The sequence below is a fragment of the Petaurus breviceps genome, unplaced genomic scaffold (assembly GCF_028583685.1).
Source record: "Petaurus breviceps papuanus isolate PSGF00001 unplaced genomic scaffold, PetGlider_PUasm1.0 181, whole genome shotgun sequence".
Classification (NCBI taxonomy): Eukaryota; Metazoa; Chordata; class Mammalia; order Diprotodontia; family Petauridae; genus Petaurus; species Petaurus breviceps.
In genome coordinates this window covers 9,085,273-9,112,538 of record NW_027185784.1, presented here as the reverse complement: position 1 = coordinate 9,112,538, position 27,266 = coordinate 9,085,273, and the positions used below count along the sequence as shown (strand labels likewise).

Here is a 27,266-nt window from a genome sequence, read left to right as displayed (position 1 = left end):
GTAAACTATTGAAGACATTGATTCTCAGTGCACTGAAGACACCTGGGAGGTCTCAGTGTTATTTCAAAGGGTCCATGAATCAATATGGACATTACTATTATCATTTTGGTATTTCTTTAACTCTAGGAAATAAGAAATAAGATTCCATATATAATATTTATAAGCATGACTTGCACAAATTCAATAAATTATACTTTTCATCCATGTCTTACTATTTAGAACATATATAGGTACTGTTAACAATAACAACGCTTATTAAAAGTGCTACTGAAGTTATAATTTGTCACCAAGCATTTTCTCCATTTGCACATATTAATATGATAGGCTACTATTGTAAGTCAGTTAACAAGCATTATTGTTTATAGCAAGCACTGTTCTAAACAGTGGGCATATAAATAAAAACGAAAAGAAAAAATCCTTACCTTCAGGGAGTTTCCATTTTAATGGAGGAAGACCACATATAAAATAGAGCTGAAAGGATAGAAGGTGGCGTGGAGAAAGACCTTTTCAGAGGGCCCTTCCTAAAAATTATTATTATGGGGTCTTCATACTGAGTCAAAGCTCAGAAACCCACTGATTTTGTGTACTACAACAGCTTTAAACTGTTTGAAATGATTATTGATTTGTAAATTCCTGGACTAAAACTTTACTGTGGCCCTTGGATACTTCAGGTAGGTCTGTGATATGATGTATGTGAGTACTCCATTCATCAGTGTATTGCAATAAGTTCACTGTCTCATTCTGCATCATTGTCTCTGTCTTCCTATAAGTCCTTCACAGGAAGAGGGTCCTCCCAAAATAAGAGAAATGTTGTAGATTTTCCCAAATAATGTGAATACCAATGGAACACACACACTATCAGTTATTTTTCTCATTCAGTGTGACCTCCTTTATGCTCATATGTATCCTTAATGACATCCTTTATAGCATATCTACTGTATAGTTCCTCATGGTAACTTATACTTGCTAGTAGAGGACCTCTTTCTCAGGTTTTTGAAAACTAGTGCTAATAGATAGAAATGGAAGGACCACAAATCCTATGTGGTTTAGATAGCTTCTCTTCTTTCCCTAGCATACCATTGGTCCTGTCCAGACATTCCATATTGTTATTGGTCAGAAGAAATACTTGGGTAAATCCATCACTATGAATAGAAGAACTAACCCAAAGTGCACATTGAAATGATGTTCACAATTAATCCTTTTATATGTGAAGATTAGAAAATTAATGTGCCAGAAAACATGAGGTTATATGCTAGTCTTAGGAATAGTTTGAAAGTACAAGAACATCTTTTGATTTGTGTTCTATTGATTTGTAATTTATCATTATAGAATCACAAGCTACAGAACTGGAAGGGACATTAGATATCATCTAATCCAATACCCCCATTTCACAGATTTTTTTAAATGGATATAGTTCATATAACTATTCTCAAATGAATGGTCCTAAACACATTTTGTGATCTTGCAGTCTTCCAAAGGTAAGTAGCATTCATGTAAAATTAGTATGTTTTTCTAAATAAGGTCTCTAAGAATTTAACATTTCTTTTCCCCTATTTTTGATTTATTGAATGTGAAAGGACTTTTAGCTTTAGGATATGTTGGCAATATTATGAATTGTTAGTATTTTCATCAAATGATTCATTTCTCTCTACCATCAGCAAGATGTCTTTTTTTTCATTCACATAACTATTTGGCAAGCACCAATACTTTTCTAGTATAGCCAAATTGGTATGAAAGCTTGTTAAGATCTACTGAAGAGAAACAAATTGTGCTTTTTTTAGAATCAAATGCTTCATTAACTTCTTGTTTACATCATTCCTTTGCGGAAGATTTTTAGTTACAAATTTTCTCCCCATTTTTCCTCTACCCACCTGCCCAAAATAGTGATCCCACTGGATGTCCTCTCCTCCAATCTGCTCTCTCCCATATCTTCTCCCATACCCCCTCTAATTTTCCAGTAGAGCACAGTGGATCTCTATGCCCCAGTGCCTATATACCTAATTTTCCAGTTACATGTAAAAATTATTGATAATAGTATATATGTAATTTGATTTTAAAACTTTGAATTCCATATTCATTCCCTTCCTCCCTTATCAACCACGCTTACTGGAAAGATAAGCAATTCAGTATAAGTTGTTCATGAGTAGCTATGCAAAACATTTCCATAGTGGATAAATTGTAAAAGACTGAATATATTTCTCTCCCTCCTATTCCACCTCCCACTTGTTCTATTCTCTGCTTTGATCCTGTCCCTTTTCAAAAGTGTGTGCTTCTAATTTCCCTCCCCTCCAGTCTGCCCTTCCTTTCCATCATCCCCCCTCTAATCCCCTTCACCCTATCTCCTGTAGGGTGAGATACCCAATTTAGTGTGTATGTCATTCCCTCCCTAAGCCAAATTCAATGAGAATAAGGTTGAGCCATTCCCTTTTGCCTTCCTGTTCTTCCCCTTCATTGTAACCATTTTCCCTTGCCTCTTCTATATGAGATAGTTGACCCTATTCTGTCTCTCCCCATCTCCTCTCATTATATTCCTCTCTCACCTCTTAATTTCACCTTTTAAGTATCACCCCTTCCTATTCAATTGGTCCTGTGCCCTCTATCTATGTATACATGTGCACATATATACACACATTCATATATGTATTCCTACACCCATATAACCTCCTACATAGACACACACACACATTCACACACATTGACACACAATCACAGTGACACACACACACACAAACATATATATATATATATATATATGTACATATTTCTATTCCTGTCAACTATTCTCATACTTAGAAAAGTTTCATCAGTTACAATTATAATTTTTCCCGTAGGGATGTAAATACTTCAACTTTGATGAGTTCCTTATGATTTCTTTTCCCTGTTTACCTTCTCATGATTCTCTTGCTTCTTGTATCTGAATGTCAAATTTTCTATTCAAGTCTGACTTTTTCATCAAGAATGCTTGAAAGTCCTCTGTTCCACTGAATGACCATATTTTACCCTGAAACATAATATTCAGCTTTGCTGGGTAGGTGATTTTTGGTTTTAATCCCAGCTCCTTTGAACTCCAGAATATCATATTCTAAGTCTTTCAATCCCTTAGTGTAGAAGCTGCCAGATTCTGAGTTATCCTGATTGTGTTTACACAATATTGAATTTATTTCTTCCTGGCTGCTTGTAATATTTTCTCCTTGATCTGAGAATTCCAGAACCTGGCTATAATATTCCTAGGAGTTTCCTTTTTGGGATCTTTTTCAGGAGGTGATTGGTGGATTCTTTCAACCTCTATTTTACCCTCTGGTTCAAAAACATCAGGGAAATTTTCCTTGAGAATTTGTTGAAGGATGATTTCTAGGTTCTTTGTTTGATCATGACTTTCAGTCCAATAATTTTTAAATCCTCTCTCCTGGATCTGTTTTCCAGGCCAGTGGTTTTCCCAATGAGATATTTCACATTGTCTTCTATTTTTTCATTTGTTTGGATCTGTTTAATAGTATCTTGATTTCATAATGTCACTAGTTTCCATTTGCACCAGTCTAATTCTGAAGGAACGATTCTCCTCAGTGAGCTTTTGAGATTCTTTTTCCATCTGGCAAATTTGGCTTTTTAAGGTATTCTTCTCCTCATTGCCTTTTTGAGCCTCTTTTGCCATTTGAGTTAATCTATTTTTTATGCTGTTATTTTCTTCAGTCAGGTTGTTGACTCTCATTTCATATTTTTTTTTGGCTTTTTTCTCATTTCTCTTCCCAATTTTTCCTCCACTTCTCTTATTTGGTTTTCAAAATCCTTCTTAATGTCCTCTATGGCCTATAACAACTTGTATTTTTTGGAAGCTTTTGGTACAGGAGTTCTCACTTCACTGTCTTCCTCATGTTCCATGCTTTGATCCTTTTTGTCACCAAACTAGGAGTGTGAAGTTGGGTTGCTCTGCTTGCTTTACTTCCCTCATTTGCTCATGTTGCCACTCAATTACTTTACATTTGGGCTTTTTGACACAGTATGACTCTGCTACCAGACAGGGGAGCTTCATCCCAAATGCTGGCGTTTTCTCAGCTGCTGAAGGTATTAGTTGGGTGTCCTCTCTGAAGCCTCCACACATTCTGGCAAGCTGATCCCACACCCCAGGACATCCAACCTAGACCACAATCCAGATCCAAGCAGGTTAAAGCAAGAGCAATTACCCCTCAGACTGGGCACTTGTTTCTCCTACAATCTGCAGGCCAGGAGCTGAAGCAGCCATGTGGCTGTGGTTGCATGGCCACAGTGCCTCAGCCACTTTTCACCCTGGGGGCAAATGCTGACCACCCTCCCAAACTACTGGATCCCAAAGTCCACACTGCACTGACCTCTCACTTTGTCCTTTGCATCAATGGGTTGATAATTCTGGAAACCACCACAGCTGCTTGTGATCTGATGTCCCTCCAGTGTTGCTGGTCAGGCCCACCCTGAGTCTAAAACCTCTGCTTGCACAGGGCTGGGTTCGGCTCCCAGAGTGCTGTGCTGGCTGCTACCTGACAGCCCACCGGGCTGTCCTCAGGAGGAAGTTAGTTTCTCTGTATCATTTTATGGGTTCTGTAGCTCCAAAGTTTCTTCAGAGTCACCTTTTACATGAATTAGAGGAGGTGGGAGCTGGAGCCCTGCGGAAGTCCTATTTCTACTCTACCATCTTGACTCCACCCCCAAATTGTGCTTTTTTATTGAGATTACATAAAAGTTAGAGAGGTTGTGTGTTTTCTAGTTTTCAATTTTACTTACCAATATTTCAAATATCTTGCTTGGGATGAAAATATACTTGGGCTTCAAGCTATAATGGTTTTTAAAATCATTGGAGTTCATTCCCACAACTGAAGCCATGAAAGAATTTACCTACATAATTTACCCCCACACTTTAATCAAGGGAACACTCCCTTCCATCTTACAAACAGGTTGTTTTCCAGAAGTGTCACTCAATCAATAAGCATGCCCACTTATGTTCCAGACAGTGTTAAGTGCCAAGGATAAAAAGAAAGGCCAAAAATAGTCCCTGCTTTCATGGAGCTTATAGTCTATTTGAGGAGAAAACATGAAAAACAAGTACTTATAAAGAAGATGTATATTGGATAAATTGGAGAAAATCAAGATGGGGAAGCCATGAGCATTAAGAGGGATCTTGAAATGCTTTTTACAGAATATAAAGGAAGTCATGGAAGGCAGTAGGTGGGGATGAGGAGGGAGGAAATTCCAGACATGAGAGATAGCCAGGGAAATTACAGTGTCAGGAGATGGAAGGAGTGTTAGGGTTAGAGTTAGAGTTCTATAATGTCTTGTGCAAAGAAAGCAAGAAGGCCAGTTCACTGGATCATAGAGAAAATAGAAGTGTATAAGGAATAGGGAAGCTTGAAAGGCAGGAAGGGGCAAGGTTTTGAGGGGCTTTCAACATCAGACAAATGATGTAGTATTTGATCCTAGAAGTAATAGTGAGTCACTGGAGATTTTTAAATGAGTGGGGAGGGAGGTTCAGTGACAGGTGCTTTAGGAAGATCAATTTGAACACCAAGTGCAGGATGGACTGGAATGGAGAGAGCCTTCAGACAGGAATAGCAACTAGCAGGCTGTTGTAATAATCCAGGTATGTTGTCATGAGGCATTGGTAGTATTAAAGGAGAGAAGAGGGTCTATATAAAAGATGTTATGAAAGTAAATTTGCAGGACTTAGCAGTAGATTGGCTTTTTGGGAGGGTGAAGAATGACAGCTAGGTTATGGATGACTGGGAGGATGGTGGTGCCCTAGACAGTAATAGCGAACCTAAATAGAAGAGAATATGAGGGAGAAGTGGGTGATCAACATTGCCAAAAGCTGCAAAGAGATCAAGAAAAATGAGGATTGAGAAAAAGGTCAATAGAACTGGCAATTACAAGATCATTAGTAACTTTGGAGAAAGCAAATTTCATTGAATAATGAGGTCAGAAGCTAGTCTATATGCAGTTACATATTTGTAAATCACCTGCTTGGAAGTAACAGAATATTTTCCAATAAAAATGGGCATGGTACTCAGACCAGCCCACACAAGTCTTATTTTAATTCAATACATCTGAAACATTACGCATTTGTAAGGAAAACTTGTTAGAAAAATTACTGTTGCAATTCAAGTATTGTGTAAAGTGCCTAGCATATAGTAAATGCTTAATAAATACTTTTTCATTCAAGGAGTTTAAAAAGAGAATGATAGGAATATTTTTATCTAGTTTCATTTATTTTGAATACTAGGATTTGAGGAAAGTTTTTTCTTTTTAATTAGAGGAAACAGAAGAAATAATCATTCCCTGTCTTCCAGGAGCTCATTATCTTGGTGGGCAGAAATCTTTTAAAATATGAGAAACAGGTAGAGAACAAAAGATCGAGTATAAAGTACTATATTCTATGATATAGGCTATGTGTAATAGGAGGTTAAATCACAAGGTCATAGATTTAGAGCCAGAAAGTCTCTAGTCATCCAACACACCTCCCCCATCCCAGATTTGGAAAATGAGGTTCACAGAGGTTAAGTGAGTTGTCCACAGTCAAACAATTAATGAGCATATAGTTAAACTGAACACAAATCCAATATTTTTTTACATGTCATTAAGTTGCTTTATTTAAAGGGCTTTTTTTCATCTATCCTACAAGAGGCATCTGATTCTTTGAAGTTACTTCTTCTATATTATATCTAAATGTTGATATGTTGAATTTTCCTTTTCCTTCTCAACCATGATTAAGGTTGGTTTGGGGTTCACAAATTGGAGAGGGAAAGACAATGTGATGGAGGTCCTTAGAAATGGAACAATATACATCATTAGTTTTGATTACCATATAGATTGATTTTACCTGACTTTTTAGGGTAGCAGGGTGGATTAGAATTCTGGGTCCAGAGTCAGGACGATTCTTCTTTCTGAGTTTAAATCTGGCTTCAGCTGTTTACTAGCTCTATGACGCTAGGCAAGTCATTTAACCCTATTTGCCTCAATTTCTCATTGGTAAAATGAGCTGAAGAAGGAAATGGCAATCCACTCCAGTATCTTTTGCTGAGAAAACCCCAAATGGGATTACAAAAAGTCAGAGGAAACTGAAAATGTCTGAATAATTATGAAAACTTTTTATTTGTAACAGCGAAGGTCTCTCTTATATGGCAGGAGTAGTGTGAAATTATTGTGATATAGAAACAAATTGAATCCAATGAAACTTATTCAAAAGTAAAGAAACAAACTGATCTTGAAAGAACTGAATTAGAGAAAAGAAAGAGTGTGTTGTGTTCCATATGCCTCTAAAGAAGAAATAATTGGTGGAGAAAAAGTGTTGTATGCAGTTCCCCTTATTAGACATCAAGTAACATCACTGGTAGAAGACCACTCAGGTCTTGGGTGGAATGGTCTTGGGAGAAATAGAGAAGCTGAAGTTAAATGAAGTGGGGTGTCTATATCTTTGAGAAATACATAAATTGGAAGTTTATAAGATGAGGATCACCAGATCCATTAAATAGTAAAATTAGATGACTGATGGTTACAGTGCACACCTTGGGTCTAAAATATTTACCATATACAAAAATAATAAAACTGCTTTTTTATTTTAAGATGATATTATTAAGATCCTAAGCTATCAACTGATTTTCCCCTTTCTTCACATTTCTTTATATGTAAGTTGTCCATATTAAAAGGGATACTAAGAACTCTGAGAGTAACAGAGAGAAGATTCAGTGAATAAAAAAGTATGATGGGGCAGGACAAAGCTGATGGAAGGATGCCAGTAAAGAATAAAACATCGAATGAACCAACTAACGAAAAGTGTGCTTTGAATTCATCTGTAAATATTGTAGCAGAAAACCCAGGACCATTGTTTGCTGAATAAATATTTGATTACCTTTCTATGAATATGCTCAGTGAGATCATTGAAAAATTAATGATCACATTTTATTTAGTATTAGTGTGGGTTTAACTTCTGCTTCATTTATATCATCTGTTTTTTATAACAAGAGAAAGAAATTGCTAGTCTAATTATTACTTTTGGTTTTTAATTATTAACTCTAGCTATTATATTTCTTATTGCCCCTTATGAAAAAAAAAGGAGAAGCCATCTTAGAGACTTCTCCTTTTAGGACATATTCTTGGTCAAACAAGTATTCAACAAATGTTCATTGAGTATCTGTTCTGTGCAAACTTTGTCTTTGGCATTGAGATGGATGAAAAGATAATTAGTGTATAGACCCTCAACTCATGAAATTGTGTAGTAAACAATAAAATCTCCAGAAGAGGTTTATTGGACATTATTTTGCACATTCAAAGAGGTTTTTATTAGAGAATGTATCTATTTACACCATATGTCAATGCAAACTTTGAGTCTTTAATCTTGACTTGTGGTGTTAACCAATCACATGAGAAACTCCCATTTATATGCATAAAATAATATGCATTAAACTACCCGTGGATACCAGAAATATTTTATTCTTTACCTTGCTATATTGCCTTATTAACTTTACCTTTGAAACTTCTTTTTGAAGTCTTCCGATGAGCACATACCAAAAAACACGTGAAGGATGATTGGAGTGAGAATATGTGAATAGAATGATATAAATGCATTGCTACTGTAGATCTATAGTATATTGTAAAATCTTTAGTGGTGGGGATTATACTTTTCCTACCTTTGCTGTTTTCATGGTGGATAACATCATTGTTATACACTAAACAGGCCATAAATAACTTTTTTTAAATGAATGAACACATACTGAGTCAGTAACATTAAATTTTTATAGAAAAGACAGAAGTATATTCTCCCAATCTGTAATCTTCACTGATAAAGACTAATTTCATGGTAATCATACACTTCAAATGTGCACATAGGTCATAAAATTCAAATATATATTGTTGGCCCTTCAAGATGAATGAAGAGAAATATACAAGAATATCCCAGATAAATTGCTAGACAGATGTGCTCCTCATTTCCATTCAAGAACAAGAGGTATAAGACCATGCATAATTCAAATGTATAAGTACATATATGCAAGACCAAAGTATCCATTAGTGATAGAATACAAGGGAAACAGGGTAGAAGTAATACTTCTTTCTCTCCAGCTTTGATGGCTTATTATGGTATAATAGATGGAACTAATGAGGGGACTCATTAAACATCTCTGCAGAAAACTTGGGCAAGTCTCTTAACTTCCTTGAACTTCAATAAAGAGTTTAGAGCGATGACCTGTGAGGTATTTTCCAGCTTTAGAGCTAATTTTGGTGTTCTTAACCTTTTGGTATGTTGTAGTCCCTTTTGGCAACTTGGTGAAGCTTCTTGGGATCATGGTTTTAAGTGCATAAAATAAAATTCATAAGATTACATAGAAATTGTCCAATAATATATACATGTATGTGTGCTCTTAGACCTCTGGAAAAGAATTCATGTTTTATTTATCCTTGCCATGACTGTGCATGTGTGTTCCTTGCTTATATGTGGTCAAATGTCTAGGCCTCTAGTGGGGCAAGGAGGAATCATGACTCCCACACACCAATTTAGTTGCATTCACTTTCTCCTGGCATTGTAAAAGTTCACTCCTTTGCTATTGTAAAAAGCATAGTTTAAGACTGTGTTTGTGCAGTAGAAAGAGAAAGAGGTAAAAGGGTTCTTTTCCTTTATGTATCTGGGGAAGTATATTGCTAGCAAAGTATTTTACTCAAAAGAAAAAAAAACAGTTGGGATCATCAGGTAATTACAATATCCCATGGATATTTCAAACTCATATCATGTATTGGGGTCTTATTTGATTGTAAATAAATGCCGACTTACATTTCTCATAAACCAATGCTCCACTTCATCTTAAGTAATGGAAGTTCCTCAGGGTTAACAGACTTAATTCATGGGCTCTAGTTTCCACAAAATTGTAGTGGATCACTGAACTGTTGATTATGTTTGTTTTCCATAAGAAAGATGATTTATATCAATTTTTCATTAATATTAAAAGTTGAATTCCTAGGTAACTTGATACTCCCAGGGTCCAATCCTTAGAGATAACTCCTAGAACATTTAAAGTTATCATTGGTGTTTAAGTTGTGACTCCCCATATTGAGCTCATAGTGAGAATATTCAGGAACATTCTAAAATAACTACTTCATGCCCCATAAGTAACATCTTAAATAAGATCTTTAACACTTAAAATAAGTTCTTCATTCTAAGGTATGATATTTCATGAAGAATGTGGTATATAAGCTGATGCACATTTAACCTACCTTGTTTAAACTCTAATTTCCTTGTTTATTGAATCTTTAATTGAACTAGCCTGCTGAAAGGATAGACTGCAATAATACATTCGCTGGGGAAATTGGTGTTCTGGAGTCTTAACAATGTATCTTCTAGTTAGGCAAAGAATATTGACTATATTGTATAGAAATTATATCAAGCCAGAATAGAACATTCTCTAGTAACTTAATGAAGTAAAATATAATTCTCAGGGTGATTGAATGAATATATAACAACAAAAATGCAAATTGAAAAGTTGAAAGAAATAAATTGATTAACCTTGCATAACACCAAAATGCAGTTTTCCTTTTAAAATACAGAACTGAGAATACCTTGTATCCTTTTTTTTCCTGACAGCTAGAGTGTTTGAATGAAACATTGATCATTATTTCCTAAACTAAGGCATGGTAGGGGCATTTCCTGATTTCTCCATTCAGAGAAGTTAGTTTGAAAGCTAGATGGGAGCATAGAGTTCATTTATCCCAACATTCTGCTTTTAACTGAGGGTCCAATAGCATTCTTCCTACTTTATCTAGAATCCAGACCTTTTGACACCAAGTAAGGTCCTATTCCACGGTCCTTAGCTCTTCTATAATTATATAGATCCTTATCTCAATACTTTTTCCAGTAATGGTATGCTTTCAATAGGTACATAGTTTTAGAGCTGGAAAGTCTCAGAGGTAATTTAGAAACATCCCTTCATTTTACAAATAAGGCAATGAGGTTGAAAGAGACTTTTAGGTTTCTCAGTAGACTTGAGTTCCAACATGGCCTCAGGTATTTCCTAGCTGTGTAATCCTGGGCAAGTCACTTAACCTCTGTCTGCCTCACTTTCCCCATTGGAAAATAGGGACATTAATAGTACCCACCTCTCAGAGTTGTTGTGAAGAAAAAGGAGATCATATATATAGTGCTTTGAGAACCTTAAAGTGATATATATATATATATATATATATACATATATATGTACATATGTGTGTATAATCTATTATTTTTGTCATCATGAGCATCTTGTTTTTCATACCTGTTATCACCATCATCATCATTGATATTTAGTGATTTTGCCCAGATTTTCTCAGGAAATAGTTTCAGAGACAAATATTCAAAATCAAGTTTTTCTTCTAATTCCAGAGTATCTATTCCATACTAGCCTTCCTCTTTGACTCCCTTTTGTTAAAAATGTCCAGGATAGAGGTCCTAAAAATACTAGAAATGAAGGCAACTTTATTTTATTCCTTTTTTTAAAAAAATATGTTTATTTTTAGTTTGCAACATTCATTTCCACAAGATTTTGAGTTGCAAATTTTCTCCCCGTCTTTCCCCTACCCACTGCCCCAGAACAGCAATCCCACTGAATACCCCATCCACCAATCTACTCTCTCCTATATCCTCCCCCATTCCCCATCGAACTTTCCAGGAGGGCAAGATGGATCTCCATACCCAGGACCTGTATATCTTATTTCCTAGAGCATGTAAAATAATAATAATAACTTTTAAACATTTGATTTTAAAACTTTGAATTCCAGATTCTTTCCCTTCTTCCCTCATCACCCACCCTTACTGGGATGATAAGAAATTCAATATAGGTTGTACATGGGTAGTTATGCAAAACATTTCCATAGTGGATATATTGGGAAAGACTGACTATATTTCCTTCCATCCTATCCTGACCCTCACTTGTTCTATTTTCTATTTTGACCCTGTCCCTCTTCAAAAGTGTGTGCTTCTAACTACCCTCCCACTCAATCTGCCCTCCCTTCTATCATCCCCCCTCTTATCCTCTTCCCCCACTTTCCTGAAGGGTAGGATACCCAATATTGTATTATGTTATTCCCTCTCAAGCCAAATGCATTGAGAGTTAGGTTGACCCATTCCCTTTTGCCTTCCTGTTCTTCTGCTCCATTGTGACAGTTTTCCTTTGCCTCTTTTATATGAGATAATTTACCCCATTCTGTCTCTCCCTATCTCCTCTTATTATATTCCTCTCTCATCTCTTTATTTTATTTTTAAAATATCATCCCTTCCTATCAATTGATCTTGTGCCCTCTGTCTATGTATACCTGTAAAAATATATACACATATATGTATTCATATGCATATATTCCCTCCTATATAGACAAATGTATGTATACATATATACCCCAATACATATTTATGTATTTATACATATATATATATATATATATATATATATATATACATATACACATTTACATTCCCTTCAACTATCCTCAAACTGAAAAAACTTTCATGAGTTACAATTATCATTTTTCCATGCAAGGAATTTAAATAGTTCAACTTTGATAAGTTCCTTATAATTTCTTTTTCCCTGTTTTAAGTTCTCATGCTTCTCTTGCTTCTTATATTTGAATGCCACATTTTCTACTCAACTCTGGTTTTTTCATCAATAATTCTTGAACGTCCTCTATTTCACTGAATGAGCATATTTTCCCTTGAAACATTATACTCAGTTTTGTTGGGTAGGTGATTCTTGGTTTTAATCCTAGGTCCTTTGACCTCTGGAATATCATATTCCAAGCCCTTCAATCCCTTAATGTAGAAGGTGCTAGATCTTCTGCTATCCTAATTGTGTTTCCACAATATTCAAATTGTTTCTTCCTGACTGCTTGTAATACTTTCTCCTTGATCTGGGAACTCTGGAACCTGGTTATAATATTCCTAGGAGTTTTCTTTTTGGGATCTTTTTAAAGAGGTAATTGGTGAATTCTTTCAATTTTTATTTTTTCCCTCTGGTTCTAAAATATCAAGTCAATTTTCTTTGAGTATTTTTTGAAGGATGATGTCTAGGTTCTTTTTTTGATCATGGCTTTCAGGTAGTCCAATCATTTTTAAATTATCTCTCCTGGACCTATTTTCCAGGTCAGTGGTTTTTCCAGTGAGATATTTCCCATTGCCTTATATTTTTTCATTTGTTTGGATCTGTTTAATATTATCTTGATTTCTCATGAAGTCATTAGCTTCCACTTATTCCCATCTAATTCTGAAGGAATTATTCTCTTCAGTGAGCTTTTGAAATTTTGTTTTCATCTGGCACATTTGGCTTTTTAAGGCATTCTTCTCATTGGCTTTTTGGGACTCTTTTGCCATTTGAGTTAGTCTATTTTTTGAGGTGTTATTTTCTTTAGTCAGGTTATTGCCTCACTTTTCATTATTTTCTTGTATCATTCTCATTTCTCTTCCCAATTTTTCCTCCACTTCTCTTTCAAAATCCTTTTTTTCAATCCTGGTTTTCAAAATCCTTCTTGAGCTCCTCTATGGCCTGTAAACTATTCATATTTTTCTTGGAAGCTTTTAGTTCATGGGTTCTGACTTCATTGTTTTCTTCACTTTCCATCCTTTCATCCTTTTTGTCCCCCAAAAAAGGAAGTTAAGTTTTGACTACTGTGCTTGCTTTGCTTCCTTTGCTTGCTCATGTTGCCACTCAATTACTTGACTTTTGGGCTTTTTGCCACAGTAGGACTCTGCATCCAGAGAGCAGGGCTTTGTCCCATATTGCTTGAGTTTTCACAGCTGCTGGAGCTATTAGTTGGGTGCCCTCTCAGAAGCCTCCACCGGCTTTGGCACCTGTTCACACACCCCAGGACCTCCACCCAAGATAGCAATCCAGATGCAAACAGGTTAAAGCAAGACTGATCACCCCTCAGAATGGTTGCTTGACACCACCTACAATCTGCAGGATTCTTCCCTCCCCAATTCCACTCTTAGCATCCTCCCTGACAATTGGCTTCCATTAATTTTGCTTGTATTTATATCTGTACATTTTGATTCCCCAGATTATGTAAGCATCTTGAAGTCAGGGACTATTTACTTTTTGTCTTATGCATCTCCAGCGCCTGGTGTAGAGTAGGTGTTTAAAAATATATTTTTATTAACTGATTGGTTATTTGAGGGAAAGGTAAAAATTTTTCAAACAGAAAACAAAAGCATGGATGGCAACAGAACATTGAGTTCCATGTTCAGGTTAAAGAGTTCAATTTATCAAGAGCAAGGAGTACAAAAGGGAATAGAAGGAGGGTAGTTTGGAGCTAGATTATAGACTGAATAAAGCTTCAAAAAAGGATTGTCTTTCCCAAAGAACTTTTTTTTAAATTTTAATATGTCAAACCATTAAACTAAAGTGAGGACAGTGCTTATGGTTAAATATCAGACATCAGTGATAAACATGACACACACACACACACACACACACACACATACACATACACAGACGAATCTTCCTAGTACTTTAGAAATCACAAAAGTAGGTAATTGTTTATTTTTGCCTGTTCATAAAGGTCAGCTTTTCCTAAGGAAGCGCAAAAGAGTGCCCTTTGGCAAACTATTGCTTTGGGTCAAGATAATTAATATAACAACTTCCTCCTCACAAGGATATTGAGCATTCAATTCACCAAGTTTAACTCCTTCAGTGTTCCTTCCATGATAAAAACCACAAATTAATATTGACACAGAGAGAGGTATATTATCCCTTTTTTTCATCTTTCTTTGTATTCCTAATCCTTAGCATGATGCCTGACACATATTATGTGATTACTAAATGCGTGTTGACTGACAATTGCTTATCTTGGGATACTCATTCTCCGCCTAATTACCTCTTCTATGTTTCCCCATATGAATTCTATTCCTTTTTCCTTTAAATTGTCTCCCTTACTAGATTATAAGCTCCTTGAGGACAGAGACTTCTTTTATTATTCTTGACCCTTATGGAATGTTTTAGAGACAATTAGCAGCTTTAATTTTTTTTTAATTTGTTTTGATTTGATTACTTTCTTTGTGAGTGAGTTTGAGGAATCTATCATGAGGATATAGTTTGACAGAAATAATTTAATAAACTAGATTCTGAATAGTGAAAAATGTACAAAGGTCCAATCATTAAATTTAACCCTTGATTACTTTACAATTTTGCCAATGACTGATGTTAATTTTTGGTACGATGAGAAAAGATCTCTTTCTGGGCATATCTTGTTCACCTCCCATCAGAAAAGTAAAGGTATATTCTTATATGGGTAAAAGTGCAGTTAAGAATAGTATTTTATTTATACTATGGTACTATTTGTTATGATATTGGATTGAAATAAAATTGAATTGTAATAAGGTGAATGCAAGTATATAATTCTTAGATGGCTTCCTGAAAAAGGTTTGTGTTTTCTAAATAAAAGGCTTTGTGTAATAGCATCCCAGTCAGAGGGTCAAGTGCATTTCCTTTGCAAGTACTAAAAACAAACAAAAAACCCAAACCTTGTCTTTTTTATTCAATTCAATAGGTTTTTGTGTTTTGTCCACAAGTTAGTCTGCAAGGCAGTAGTGATATAGAATAAATAAAAAAAGTAGAGTGGTATTTGCTCTCAAATAGCTTGCAATCCCGTTGGACTTAATTTTTTTTTAACTTTAATGGTACTTATTCTCTACTTTGAGACAAAATTCTCCCAAGAATACTTCCAATAGTAACAACTAGAAATCTTCCCATTTTTTTGTATATTTCCTTCTGGAAATCCAATTTAAAAAATGGTAAACATGGTCCAGAACATATTGATATTTACTCTAAAATACATGGGGGCAAGGCATGTATCTTATCAAACATTATCTTTCACTCATCATCTGACATAATGTGCTTAATGTATATTTGTTGAAATGAATTTGTCAGCTATCATGCAACAATACTTTTAGGATAGAATCATTGTATTTAGAGCTGGAAGAGATAGATCTAAGAGACCTTTAGTCCAAACTCCTCCTAGCAAAACTGAGGACAAATGAGTTCAAGTGACTTGATTGACAAATGCACAGGTTGTAGGTAAACTACTTTACAAACTTTCTAGTGCTATATAAGGAGCTTTGGTAGAGGGGTAATAATAATCAGAGCTGAGATTCAAACCTTCATCACATAATCATAGACATAGATACTAAAGGGACCTTCTGTCTCTTAACCAGTGAAAGAACTGAGGCTCAGAAAGCCCAACTGACTTTCTCATTGTCTTGTGGGTAATGAGACATAGATACCTATACTCTGAGTAAGTTTATAGGATCATAGCTTTAGAAGATGGAAGGTATCTTAGAGGTCAGTTGCTCTATCTCCATTTCATTTTACAGACAAAGAAACTAAGTCTTAGAAGGGTTAAATGACTTGGTCCAGGTCTATCATCCAGTGCTGTGGAACTCAACATTGTTAGAGTGTTGATGTCAAGGTTCATTCTTTGAAATATTTAGCTTCCTTTCAACTTCAAAGACTTTTCTTTCTGATTTCAGAAGAGACCTGAGGAAGGAGGAAGGGGACAAAGAGAATCTTCTGGTCTCGTATCTCTATGGAGAGTTTTGTCAGCCAGACTGCTTTTATATTCCCTTTTTGTATCTGTTGTTAATCCAAAAATGAAACTAAGGTATAGACGTTTAATTGTTTTTATAGGAACTTCGCCTAATAAACATTACTATCCTTCCCACCCACATTTTCAGGAAGCAAGATATAACTGAGGAGTATTGGACTGTAATTAAGGAAATTGGAGAGAGGCAGATTCCTAATGTGCATGCAACAATGCGAATATAGCATAGTGTTTTCACCTTTAGTGGATGTTGCTATGCAGTGTGCTCTTGAGAAAACAGTGCTGTGATTTGCTTGTCTGCCAATGAAGTTTGCTAACATTTCTTGTAATGTTGTTTTTTCTCCCCTTAGATGTACATCCAGACAACAACACTTACCGTCTCCATGAGTTTAAGTGCTTCGGTATCTCTGGGCATGCTCTACATGCCTAAGGTTTATATTATAATTTTTCACCCTGAGCAGAATGTTCAGAAACGGAAGCGGAGCTTCAAGGCTGTGGTGACAGCTGCCACCATGCAAAGTAAACTGATCCAAAAGGGAAATGGCCGTCCAAATGGCGAGGTGAAAAGTGAGCTCTGTGAAAGTCTAGAAACCAACAGTAAGTCATCCGTAGACTTTCAGATGGTCAAGAGCGGGAGCACTTCCTAATAGATGTACGTTCCATGCAATCCTGTTTCTTTCTTGTAGACTGGGGGATTCACTGCATGGGGGGAGAGGCATGCTAAAATTTATGTGCCACATTTGAAAGTTGAGTATGATGGAAGATCAGAAGTGGAAGGGAATTTAAAGAGTGTTTACCCCAACCTCCTCTTAACATAAGAGAAAAATAAAGCTCACAGAGGTATAGTAACAGATTCAAGGACACCCGATTATTTAAAGGTAGAGTTAGGCTACAACCTGAGTTTCTGATCCTTAATATAGTGTGCTTTGCTCCAGCCCATGGTACCTTTCAGCTAAATCCAAATGATTTTTATGACTAAAGGATATTCTCCAGAGACCCCTAAAGTCAGGAAGGATATGCCTTCCCTTGCCATATAACTGCCACATCATACTCTGCTCTTGTTAATTTGGAACACTGTAAAGTTTGAGATATAGCAATATAGCTGCATTGAGTAAAGAGCAAAAAATATTTGTTAACCTATTAAATGCTTTCCTGAACACTTAATATTGAACACCAATACAACCATGTACACTTTTTAATAATCATTTTCAGTTTAATTTCAATGGATAAAATGTAACTTTTTTCTTTTCTTTCCTATGTCTCTTATTATTCACCATCATCCCAACTTGACTCCCCCAACCAATAGTGGAAGCACTCCCTTATAACAAATATGTATATTTGGGAGGTGGGGAGGAAGCATTTTATTTTATTTTATTATTTTTGGAGGGCAGTTGAGGTTAAGTAACTTGCCCAAGGTCACACAGCTAGTTTGTGTGTGTGTGTGTGTGTGTGTGTGTGTGTGTGTGTTAAGTGTCTGAGGCTGGATCTGAACTCAGGTCCTTCTGACTCTGGAGCCGTTGCTCTACTCACTGGGCCACCTAGCTGCCCCCGAGGGAGGAAGCATTTTAAAACCTTTTAAAAAACATTTAGACTATTTTAAAGAATATTTCATAATTGACTATAACCCTATTTATAGCTTTTACTTATGTAATATCTTTTGGCTCCTTATAATAAAAAAGATAAAATAATTAAAATAACCAGCATTTATGTAGCTTTATTGAATTTAGTATGCGGTAAAAATGTATTTGTTAATAGGACTTCTAGGGAATAATGATTGCTACCTCATCAATAACTCTCCTTAATGTAACTGTTCATTCATATTGCCCTAAGTGGTCACCTGCTTTTGACTTTCTTCTTTCTTACTCCAAAGTTAGATAAAGTGACTTACTCTGATGTTAGCTAATTGATGTCAGTATTTAAATTAACATCACACAAAACCTCTGTGAGACAGAAAGGTAAATCCTTCCTCTATAACTCTCCCTACCACCTATCTCCTCTGAAACCTAATCTACTCAAATAGCAAATGGGATTGTGAATCTGAAAGAATGCGTTTTAACTGCTCTATTCCAATTAACTCCAGATTGTACTTGTGGGGTAATTGATCTGTATTCAAGAATATAAAAGATGTCCATTTCTGGCAAAGAATGACATTATATACCTGCTGTCATACTAGACTTAATGGGTGAATGTAAAGGAAGTAACAGCCATGGTCTTTGCCCTTAAGTAGTTTACAATATTGATGGGGAATCAAGTTTCTTTTAATAAAGATTATTTTTTCTGGCAAATACTCTTGTATCTCTGGAGTTCTCTAAATCACTTTGGATCCTTATCCAGCTCTTAATCGTAAGAATGAGGAATCCACTTTCTTTAACTGGTATAGTCATCAAATATTTGTTTCCCAAATCTACTCATGTGCTACTTAGTAATAAGGAGAATACTGTTCACTTGTACAGCTGAAGGTAGATTATAGCTATGGCCTTGAGGCCTCAGGTCCCCCACCCTTGGTATATCCCTATTGGGAATTTGCAAAGCTTCTTTGAGTCTCATTTTGATCCATGTAGAAAGATAATGACCACTCCTTTGTGTCATCTTCTATAACAAGGAATGTTAACTAATTTGTGACTACAATTTTACTAATTATTTTGATACCTGTTGCACTAGACCTCTTAGAATGGAGGACCCAGCTTCTCTTTGCTTTTCATCTGAAAGAATTATATAGATTAACACTGATAGAAAATCCAGGCAGCAAATTAATTTTATCCAGATTTTCACAAGGAATTCTCTTAGTTTCAAATAGTGTGTAATGATTGTTGAGGGGTGAGGGTTAAATGGTTGGAAGGAAAATGATTTTATGTAGTAAGCAGCCACAATAAGAAAGCTCATTAGACCCATGATTACAGGTGAACAGTTTACCACTAATGGATCCATTTTGGTTCCTAGCTTCTTGTGTGCCCATTCACTTCTATTAGAGTTATTGGTGCTACATTCTTATGTCTTAGGAAAGAATTTGGCCTGGTATTTTTATATCTTGAAAGCTTTAGTGTGGGAAGTTAAAGCTACTCTTAGGAAGCCAGTAAACCACATCTGGCAGGTTATTTTCTTTTGATTCCTGGCACTTCTCTGTATGACTCACTGGAGTCACTGATGGTGTCTTCCTTATAGTATCATTTCATAAAACTTCATAAAAAAAGCTTTAAGGATGAGAGTCGTACTAACTTTCAGTGGATGTCAGCATCAGCCCTCTCTGCCTCCCCCATGAGATGCAGTGGAAACTGAAATATCAATTGTTATTTATTTTTTAAAAGAATAAATGGTTCACTGAGGTGGAAAATTCCCGTTATTATCCAGGCTTAATTCCCCTTGATGAAAACAAGCCTTATGGGCTTTATGATTTTTCTATTATTCTCTGGTTATATTTAAGGGAAATTATGCAGCATAACTGTTGTTTGTGTATTCTCTTGAAGAGCTGGCAAAATGTTGGGCTTAAATGGAGGACAAGTCAGTAACTCTATGGAAGGATCAATTTCTTACCTTTGGAAGGTGAATCAAAGAGAGAAAATATGCACCAAGATAAAAAAAAGTACCATCTGATGCATCTCCAAGTAACACATTAGTGATCAGAAAGTTCATTCACCTCCTAGTAGAACAGTTGGCTTCTAGATAGGAACTCCTGGTAATTTCTATTTAAAATGCAGATGAGATAGCATAGAGCAATATTTGAGCCCTTAAATATTTTAGGCAGGGCTCCTCATCTATCTAGCAAAGAAACTTTTCCTTCAATATAAAGATAGATTGACTATTTTTGCCTGTTTTTGGAGACAAGTGTAAAATATGCCAGTTAAGGTATCTGTGTATTTTTCCTATGCTCTCTGGGTAGATTCCCCTTGCCCATCCTCTTTTAAATGACTCCATAAATCTTTTTTCCCAAATATCAGATTTTCTGAAACTTCCATGTAATTAATATTCCAGCACTTCATTTTGCTTTTCTACCAGTAAAGTGTCTTATGGATATGAAAACATTTTTTTCATATGAAAATATGAAAATGATTATCTTGAAAACCTTGATCACTTCAATGTATGCAACTCCCTGTTGTGATAAAGTGAAGGAAATAATTTCCCACATATCCCCAAACTCTCACAGTCAAGTCTTAATAATTCAGTTTATTAATTATCCTTGCCTCTTTTTTATCTCTCTTTAGCTTCATGGCTTTTGCCAGTTCACTATCTGATATATTTCCATTCAATTTTGCTCAAAGTAAGGAAGATAATTTTTTTCTTTTCCTTCCTTCCTTCCTTCTTTCCTTCTTCTTTCCTTCCTTCCTTCCTTCCTTCCTTTCCTTCTTTCTTTCCTTCTTTCTTTCTTTTTCTCTTTCTTTCTTTCTTTCTTTCTTTCTTTCTTTCTTTCTTTCTTTCTTTCTTTCTTTCTTTCTTTCTTTCTTTCTCTCTCTCTTTCTTTTTCTTTCTGTCCTTCCTTCTTTCCTTCTTTCTTTTTCTTTATCCCTCTCTCTTCTTTCTTTTGGTGATGATGGGGATAAAGACACCTCTTATGTGTTTGTAAGTCCTATATGAATTTATGGAGAATAGAAATTGAAAATGATCCTCTTTATTGTGTGTTTCTTTTTTTTTAATTCTCTGAGTTTAAATGATCCTATATTAGCATTAGTAACTAAAAGTTAACCATATTGAAATTCCTTCCTTTCCCCACCTCTACTTTAAAAAAATGAATTTAAGATCATTTTAAGAGTGTCCAGGCAGATACCTCAAAGATATAATCCTCAAGTCACAAATAATACATTTAAGGCAATTGGAGGCAGAAAGGGGAACTATATTAGTTGCTGAATCTGCAGTATCCTGCCTTTGACAAGAAAAGGTCAAATACAGTTTCATGGTCAGGGTCAAAGGGGAGGAGGAAACAAAGTTCTGTGTGTAGGAATTGTATCAACAATGCCTAATTAACAAATGCTGTGTATGGGATTCCTGAAGCTATGTTCATGCATAATTCATTAAAACAGCTGCTGCTAGAAGTTGATTTGTTCTCTCTAGCTCATGAACACAGTGTGGTGCACACAAGGAAATACATATTTGCTATACTCCAAAACTGATTTTCCTATTAGCATATGCATCTCCACTGCTGAAAATCTCCCTGGTAGCTCATCCTTATAGATCTGGTCCATTACTTCCTTGTAGAGTTCCTAGTAAAGACTCAAAAAGGTGCAAACTATCTGTCATCCCCAAAGTTGGTCCTACATAATCTAGTCAGCTTGATAGTCCTTGAAAAAGTCCAGGCTCTAAAAACTTTTCAAACCATCTTTTGTCCACTTGATTTATTGATTTTCCTTTTCCCCATAAACATTTTTCTACTAATTATTCAGGTCCCAATTAATTTTAGAATCCCCCCACCCCAAAAAGCCAGTGGTTCTAGAAAAAAAGAAACTTTTAATTGGTTTATTAATATATATCTAGGAAATAAGAGAAATGTAAACCTAGAAATTTAAGAGATCATCTAGTCTAGTCTTCTCATTTTGCATATATTGAAAAGGATGCTTCAAGTGATTAAGTACTGTGACCAAGGTCCTGACTTCCAGTCTAGCATTCTTTCTATTATACTTCATCACCTCCATCACTTCAAGCTCCAAACACTAGCTATCATCAATCCAAAACTGGAAAAAATTGTGTTCCTATCTAATCTATGGAATTTTTCCTAGTTGCATAATGATTAGAAAGTGAGACTTGGAGTCAAGAAGTCCTGAATTTAAATTGTGTCTCAGACACTTAGCTATGTAAACCTGGGTAAGTCATTTATTTTCTCTGAGCTTTAATTTTCTCATCTGTAAAATAATTACAGTAGAAACTACTATATATATTTTTGGTAAAATTTAAATAATATAACAAATGTAAAGTGATTGGTAAAACTTAAGGCATTATAGAAATTTTTGCTAAGCCTGATTTCTAAATATAAAATAAAAAACTTGTTGAATTCAAATAAAATTTAATATGTTTAAATTAATAATTAGTTGTGAAATAATCAGTTTCCTGCTTTGATATTTCTCTAAGGTGTTGGCTAACAGCAGTAGTTATGCAATGGATCTTTGAGCTTTAGGCTAAACTGGACCCTGGTTCTGCCCTTGAGTTGCCCTAAGCCAACTCAATCTTTAGATCTAGGGATGATTCCCCTCATGCTTATTGCAAAAAAATCTTTCAGTTTCAACCAGGTCTAGAAGAACCAAGACTTGCTTGTGTCAGTATAAGTCCTCTGTGAGTAGAACTTCAGAAAGTCAGTTATTAGTATAACTCCTCCTTCTCCTCCTCCTCCTCTTCCTATTAGTATTACTACTACTTACTACTGGATCTATTCACTACATCTATTACTCCTACTAAAAATATTACTATTACTACTACTACTACTACTACTACTACTACTACTACTACTCTTTACTGCTTCAACTACCACTTCTTTTGCGGATGGCAGTTGGAGTTAAGTGACTTGCCCAAGTTTATATGGCTAGTTTGTGTGTGTGTGTGTGTATGTTAAGTGTCTGAAGCCAGATTTGAACTGAGGTCCTCTTGACTCCAGAGCTGGTGTTCTATTCACTGTGCCAACTAGCTGCCTCTAAGCCTTATGATTTTATTTTATTTTGCTTTTTGGAGGGCAATTTGGGTTAAGTGACTTGCCCAAGGTTACACTGCTAGTAAGTGTGTCAGGTGTCTGAGGCCGGATTTGAACTCAGGTCCTCTTGACTACAGGGCTGGTGCTGTATTCACTGTGCCACCTAGCCACCCTTCTGCTGCCAATATTGATACTACTACTAAAATATCTGTAGTTAGTCCTACATAATTCCACTTGGAATTCCAACTCGTCTCTTTGTCTGTTCTAAAGGTCTTATTAATAGGTATCAATGTCCTGGGAATTAGGAAATTGTACCCCCCTCTCATCTTTTTGAATTGGGTCTATAAGGACTATATAGTTGAAATATATAGCTGACTATAACATAAGTTTAAATTAAAATGTTTTGTCACTGTTCTACTAGTCCCCTCCCCTTTCGTTGGTTCCTTTGCAGCTAGGTCCCACATGGAGGAAGAAATCATATCACTTGTTACTTGTTGCAAGATTTTTTTGCTCTTATCTAGGAGAAAGAACAACAGGAGTCAGAAGACCAGCATTGAAACCTATCTCTGCCAGTACATGAACTATATGATCTTGTTAATTAAACTCTTGAAGCCTTACTTTCTTCATCTGTAGACGTGGTGATTCTTACCCTTTCAACCTCATTGGGTTGCTACATGCACGTAATTACTAGATAGATAGATAGATAGATAGATAGATAGATAGATAGATAGATAGATAGATAGATAGATAGATGATAGATATGTATGTGTGTATATGTATATATACACATATACATATATTAGAAAGATGTTATATGTGAAAACATTTTGTAAAAATGCTTTAGAAATGTAAAGTGGCATTAATATTTTTGTTATAATTAAGGAGAGGCCAGTTCAAAAATATGGGAATAAGATAGTGATAACAAAAGTAAGAAGTAGGCATCAGTTTTGAGTTGAGAAGGAAAATCAACCAAAGTTCCTCTGAATTCACTTTTGTATTTAAGAATAATGGATTTGGAGTCAGAAGATCTGGGTTCAGCCCTGCCTCTATCATTTCTTGTATGGGTTTGAACAAATCACTTTACTTCCTGGAATCACAGTTTCCTTATCTATGAAATAAGGCAATTGAACTTGGTGGGTTTTATGTCTGTTTCAATCTCCAAATCTATTATTCTTTGAGTTTATGTTGTGTCCCCCTAAGATTTAAGATCTTTTAGGTTAGAATTTGTTTTATGTATTTATGGCATGGGTACCTAGCACAACAATTTGCACATAGCAGGACTTATATATATTTATATATATGTTGAATTGAAAAACACATTTTTTGACTCCTCAACATTTTCAACAGTAAAGGGAAAGTCTGTGAGTAAAGTAGGTAAAGGAGGAAATACAATCTGAGTAAGTAGGAAAACTTCATTCTGTTAGAATGAAGAATATATCTTTTGGACAAATGGTACACACTCATGCTACCATTGGCCATATCATTAGGCTGTCTCACACATTGTGAAAGGGGTTATTTCAAAGTTAGACAGTATTAGCCTACAAAAAGCATTAGCCTTGTCACTCACCAGTTTTCATGAGTATTAAATTCTTTGGGTTGAAGAGTCCTTATTCCTTCCAAAGGCAAGACTTGGAGACTTCACCCTTATTTAATGTTCTTAAAATTAGCTCTCCAAGAAAATCTGTTTCATTAGGAAACAAATTAAGGGATTCTTTCATTTCTCTGTTCTTATGATTATTCATTCCCAAATTCCAGTGGGGGGAAAATGACAAATTAGGTTAGATTTCAAGAGGGACTTTTGCTTATTTGAATCTCACAAAATCAAAGGAAGGTCTTAGACTTTCATTTCTTGGAAATTCAAACAAAACATAAAATTTAAAAACAGAGTCAAACATAAACATGAATTTGAATTTCACATAGTGCACATCTGCTGTTTATATCTGTCTATATTATCTTAAAATAGCTTAATAGATCTTGGCTATAGTAAGTAAATATTTTATTTTTCTATCCTATTCCATATTTATTTTTCTAAACAAATCCGTTTACATCCCTATGAGTGAAAAAAAGAAACCAAGTATACCTTAACTTAAAATTTTAAAATAGCAATCCCTTGTAATCTCTTTATATTGATGCATACAAGAAATATGTAACTTGAAAGTTCAAAGATATACTTATCTATTCATATTTAATGACTACATATGACTAAAATGAAAATGGAACAATGAGTCACATTACTTAAAACCCAACCAGTCATGATTAGCTAACCAATCTCTTGGTAACTAGATTAGACTCAGAAAATTAGGTCACATAACAGTTATAAATAGATGATTAGATTTTCAGTTGAGGAACTAGATGTACTCAACCCAGTTGAGTTGTATAATGGTATATAAATGTGAGATGTGTTAACTATTGCTTTTGCATGAAGGCTGCATGAGATTGTGCTTAAATGCATATCCTTTCCCCACACAAGTGTCCAAAACCTTATGAAGTAAAAAAAATTTTAAAAATCATACGAGTAAAACAATTCAATTCGGTAATCATTTGTTTTGTTAATGTCTACTATATGAGAAGCACTGGAAGTACTGGAGATACAAACACAAAAAATGGAACAGTATCTGTGTTCTAAGAGGTTACATTTTACTGGAAAGATACAACATGTACAGAGACGAGGAAATATAAAGTATGCACAAAGAAATTGCCAAATAATTTGGGGTTAGTTTAAGGAGAACACTAACAAGTGGGATGAGCATGAATGACTTCCTGCAGGAGGTAACACCTGAGTTTAGAAAATAGTCACTTGGTTTAAATCCTTATAGTGCTCCCCAACCTGCAAATACACAGGAGTTATTTCACTTTAAAATAGGGGAAAATATAATATTACAACATTTGGACAATAATACAAATATTTTAGGAAGAAAGTGTCATTTGGGTCTTCCATGAATACTTCTCTATTTTTAATCTGTTGCTACTGCTCAAAAAGTATACATATAACATTTGTGAAAGTTGAAATACAACTCAATATATATTTCATATCATAATGTTTTAAAATGAAGGGGAAAAAACAAGCAAGAAAAACAGCATGGCTCTAATAAATATTGTTGCTTATTTGGATTCTGAATATCAAACTAACCAAAGAATGCTCTCAATTTGTCTTAACAGCTTCCTCTACCAAGACAACATATGTCAGCTACAGCAATCATGCAATCTGAAGACAGAAATGAAATCCATCTGAAGAGCTGCGGTATGTGATCTTAACAACGAATATGACACCACCAAAAACTCACTCTTGGAAATCTCTGTAGACTACAATCAATCAATAGTCAGTCTCTTAAGGAGCAAAAATTAATCATGAGCCAAAAGTATCGGTAATGGGGAGGAAAGAAATCTGTTTTATAAATTGCAACCAATGAGTTTAAAGCTCAAGAATTGCTTACTCATGAGAAGTTTAAAAAAAATCACAAAAGGAAAACTAATGTTAGCTTGTGAAAAAAAAATGCTGTTGAAATAAACCATGTCTGATGTTATTCTTGTAAGTAATTTTTTGTGATTGTGAGAACTCCCATTCCTGTCCTACATTGTTCAACTTGTATAAGACAATGAGTCTGTTTCTTGTAATGGCTGACTGGATTGAAGCCCTGGGTTGTGCTAAAAATTAATGCAATGGTTGAAGCATGCACATTTTTATACAAATAATTTATTTCTAATAATAAAGGAATGTTTTGCAAATGTTGAGACTTGTTTTCGTTGCAGTTTTAAAGGCAGGGAGACACTTCTCTTCGCAACTGGCCCTGTTCCCACTGTTGTTTAACTCCTGCTATAAAAGGCCTGGTGTATTCAAGAGAATGTGCTTCCTTGAAGAATGTGCTGTTGGTGTGTTGGTGTATGTGTGTGAGAGAGAGCGTGTATTTTATTAAAATATCAAGAGAAGTTATTTGCATAAGAACTTGTGAATATTTCAAGATCCCCGTGGTAGTTTTTCATAGTAATTTCATTTTTTAAAAATGAGAATTCAAGAAATAGCTCAAGTCAAAATGCTCTAGATACTTGCTCTAATCAACAAACGATGACTCGAAGACTTTTGTTTTGAGAC

General features: G+C 35.2%; 1 protein-coding gene across 1 annotated transcript in view; it reads left to right on the top strand.

The window, feature by feature from the left end:
- LOC138160559 (metabotropic glutamate receptor 8) overlaps positions 1–26,845 on the top strand; it is a 148,870-nt gene extending 122,025 nt beyond the window's left edge. Inside the window, exons 2-3 of the mRNA XM_069087137.1 lie at positions 16,920–17,221; positions 26,336–26,845. Coding sequence (XP_068943238.1) covers positions 16,920–17,216 — 297 coding nt within the window. The 3' untranslated portion in view covers positions 17,217–17,221; positions 26,336–26,845. The remainder of the gene's footprint in view (positions 1–16,919; positions 17,222–26,335) is intronic.
- The last annotated feature ends 421 nt before the right edge of the window (positions 26,846–27,266 follow it).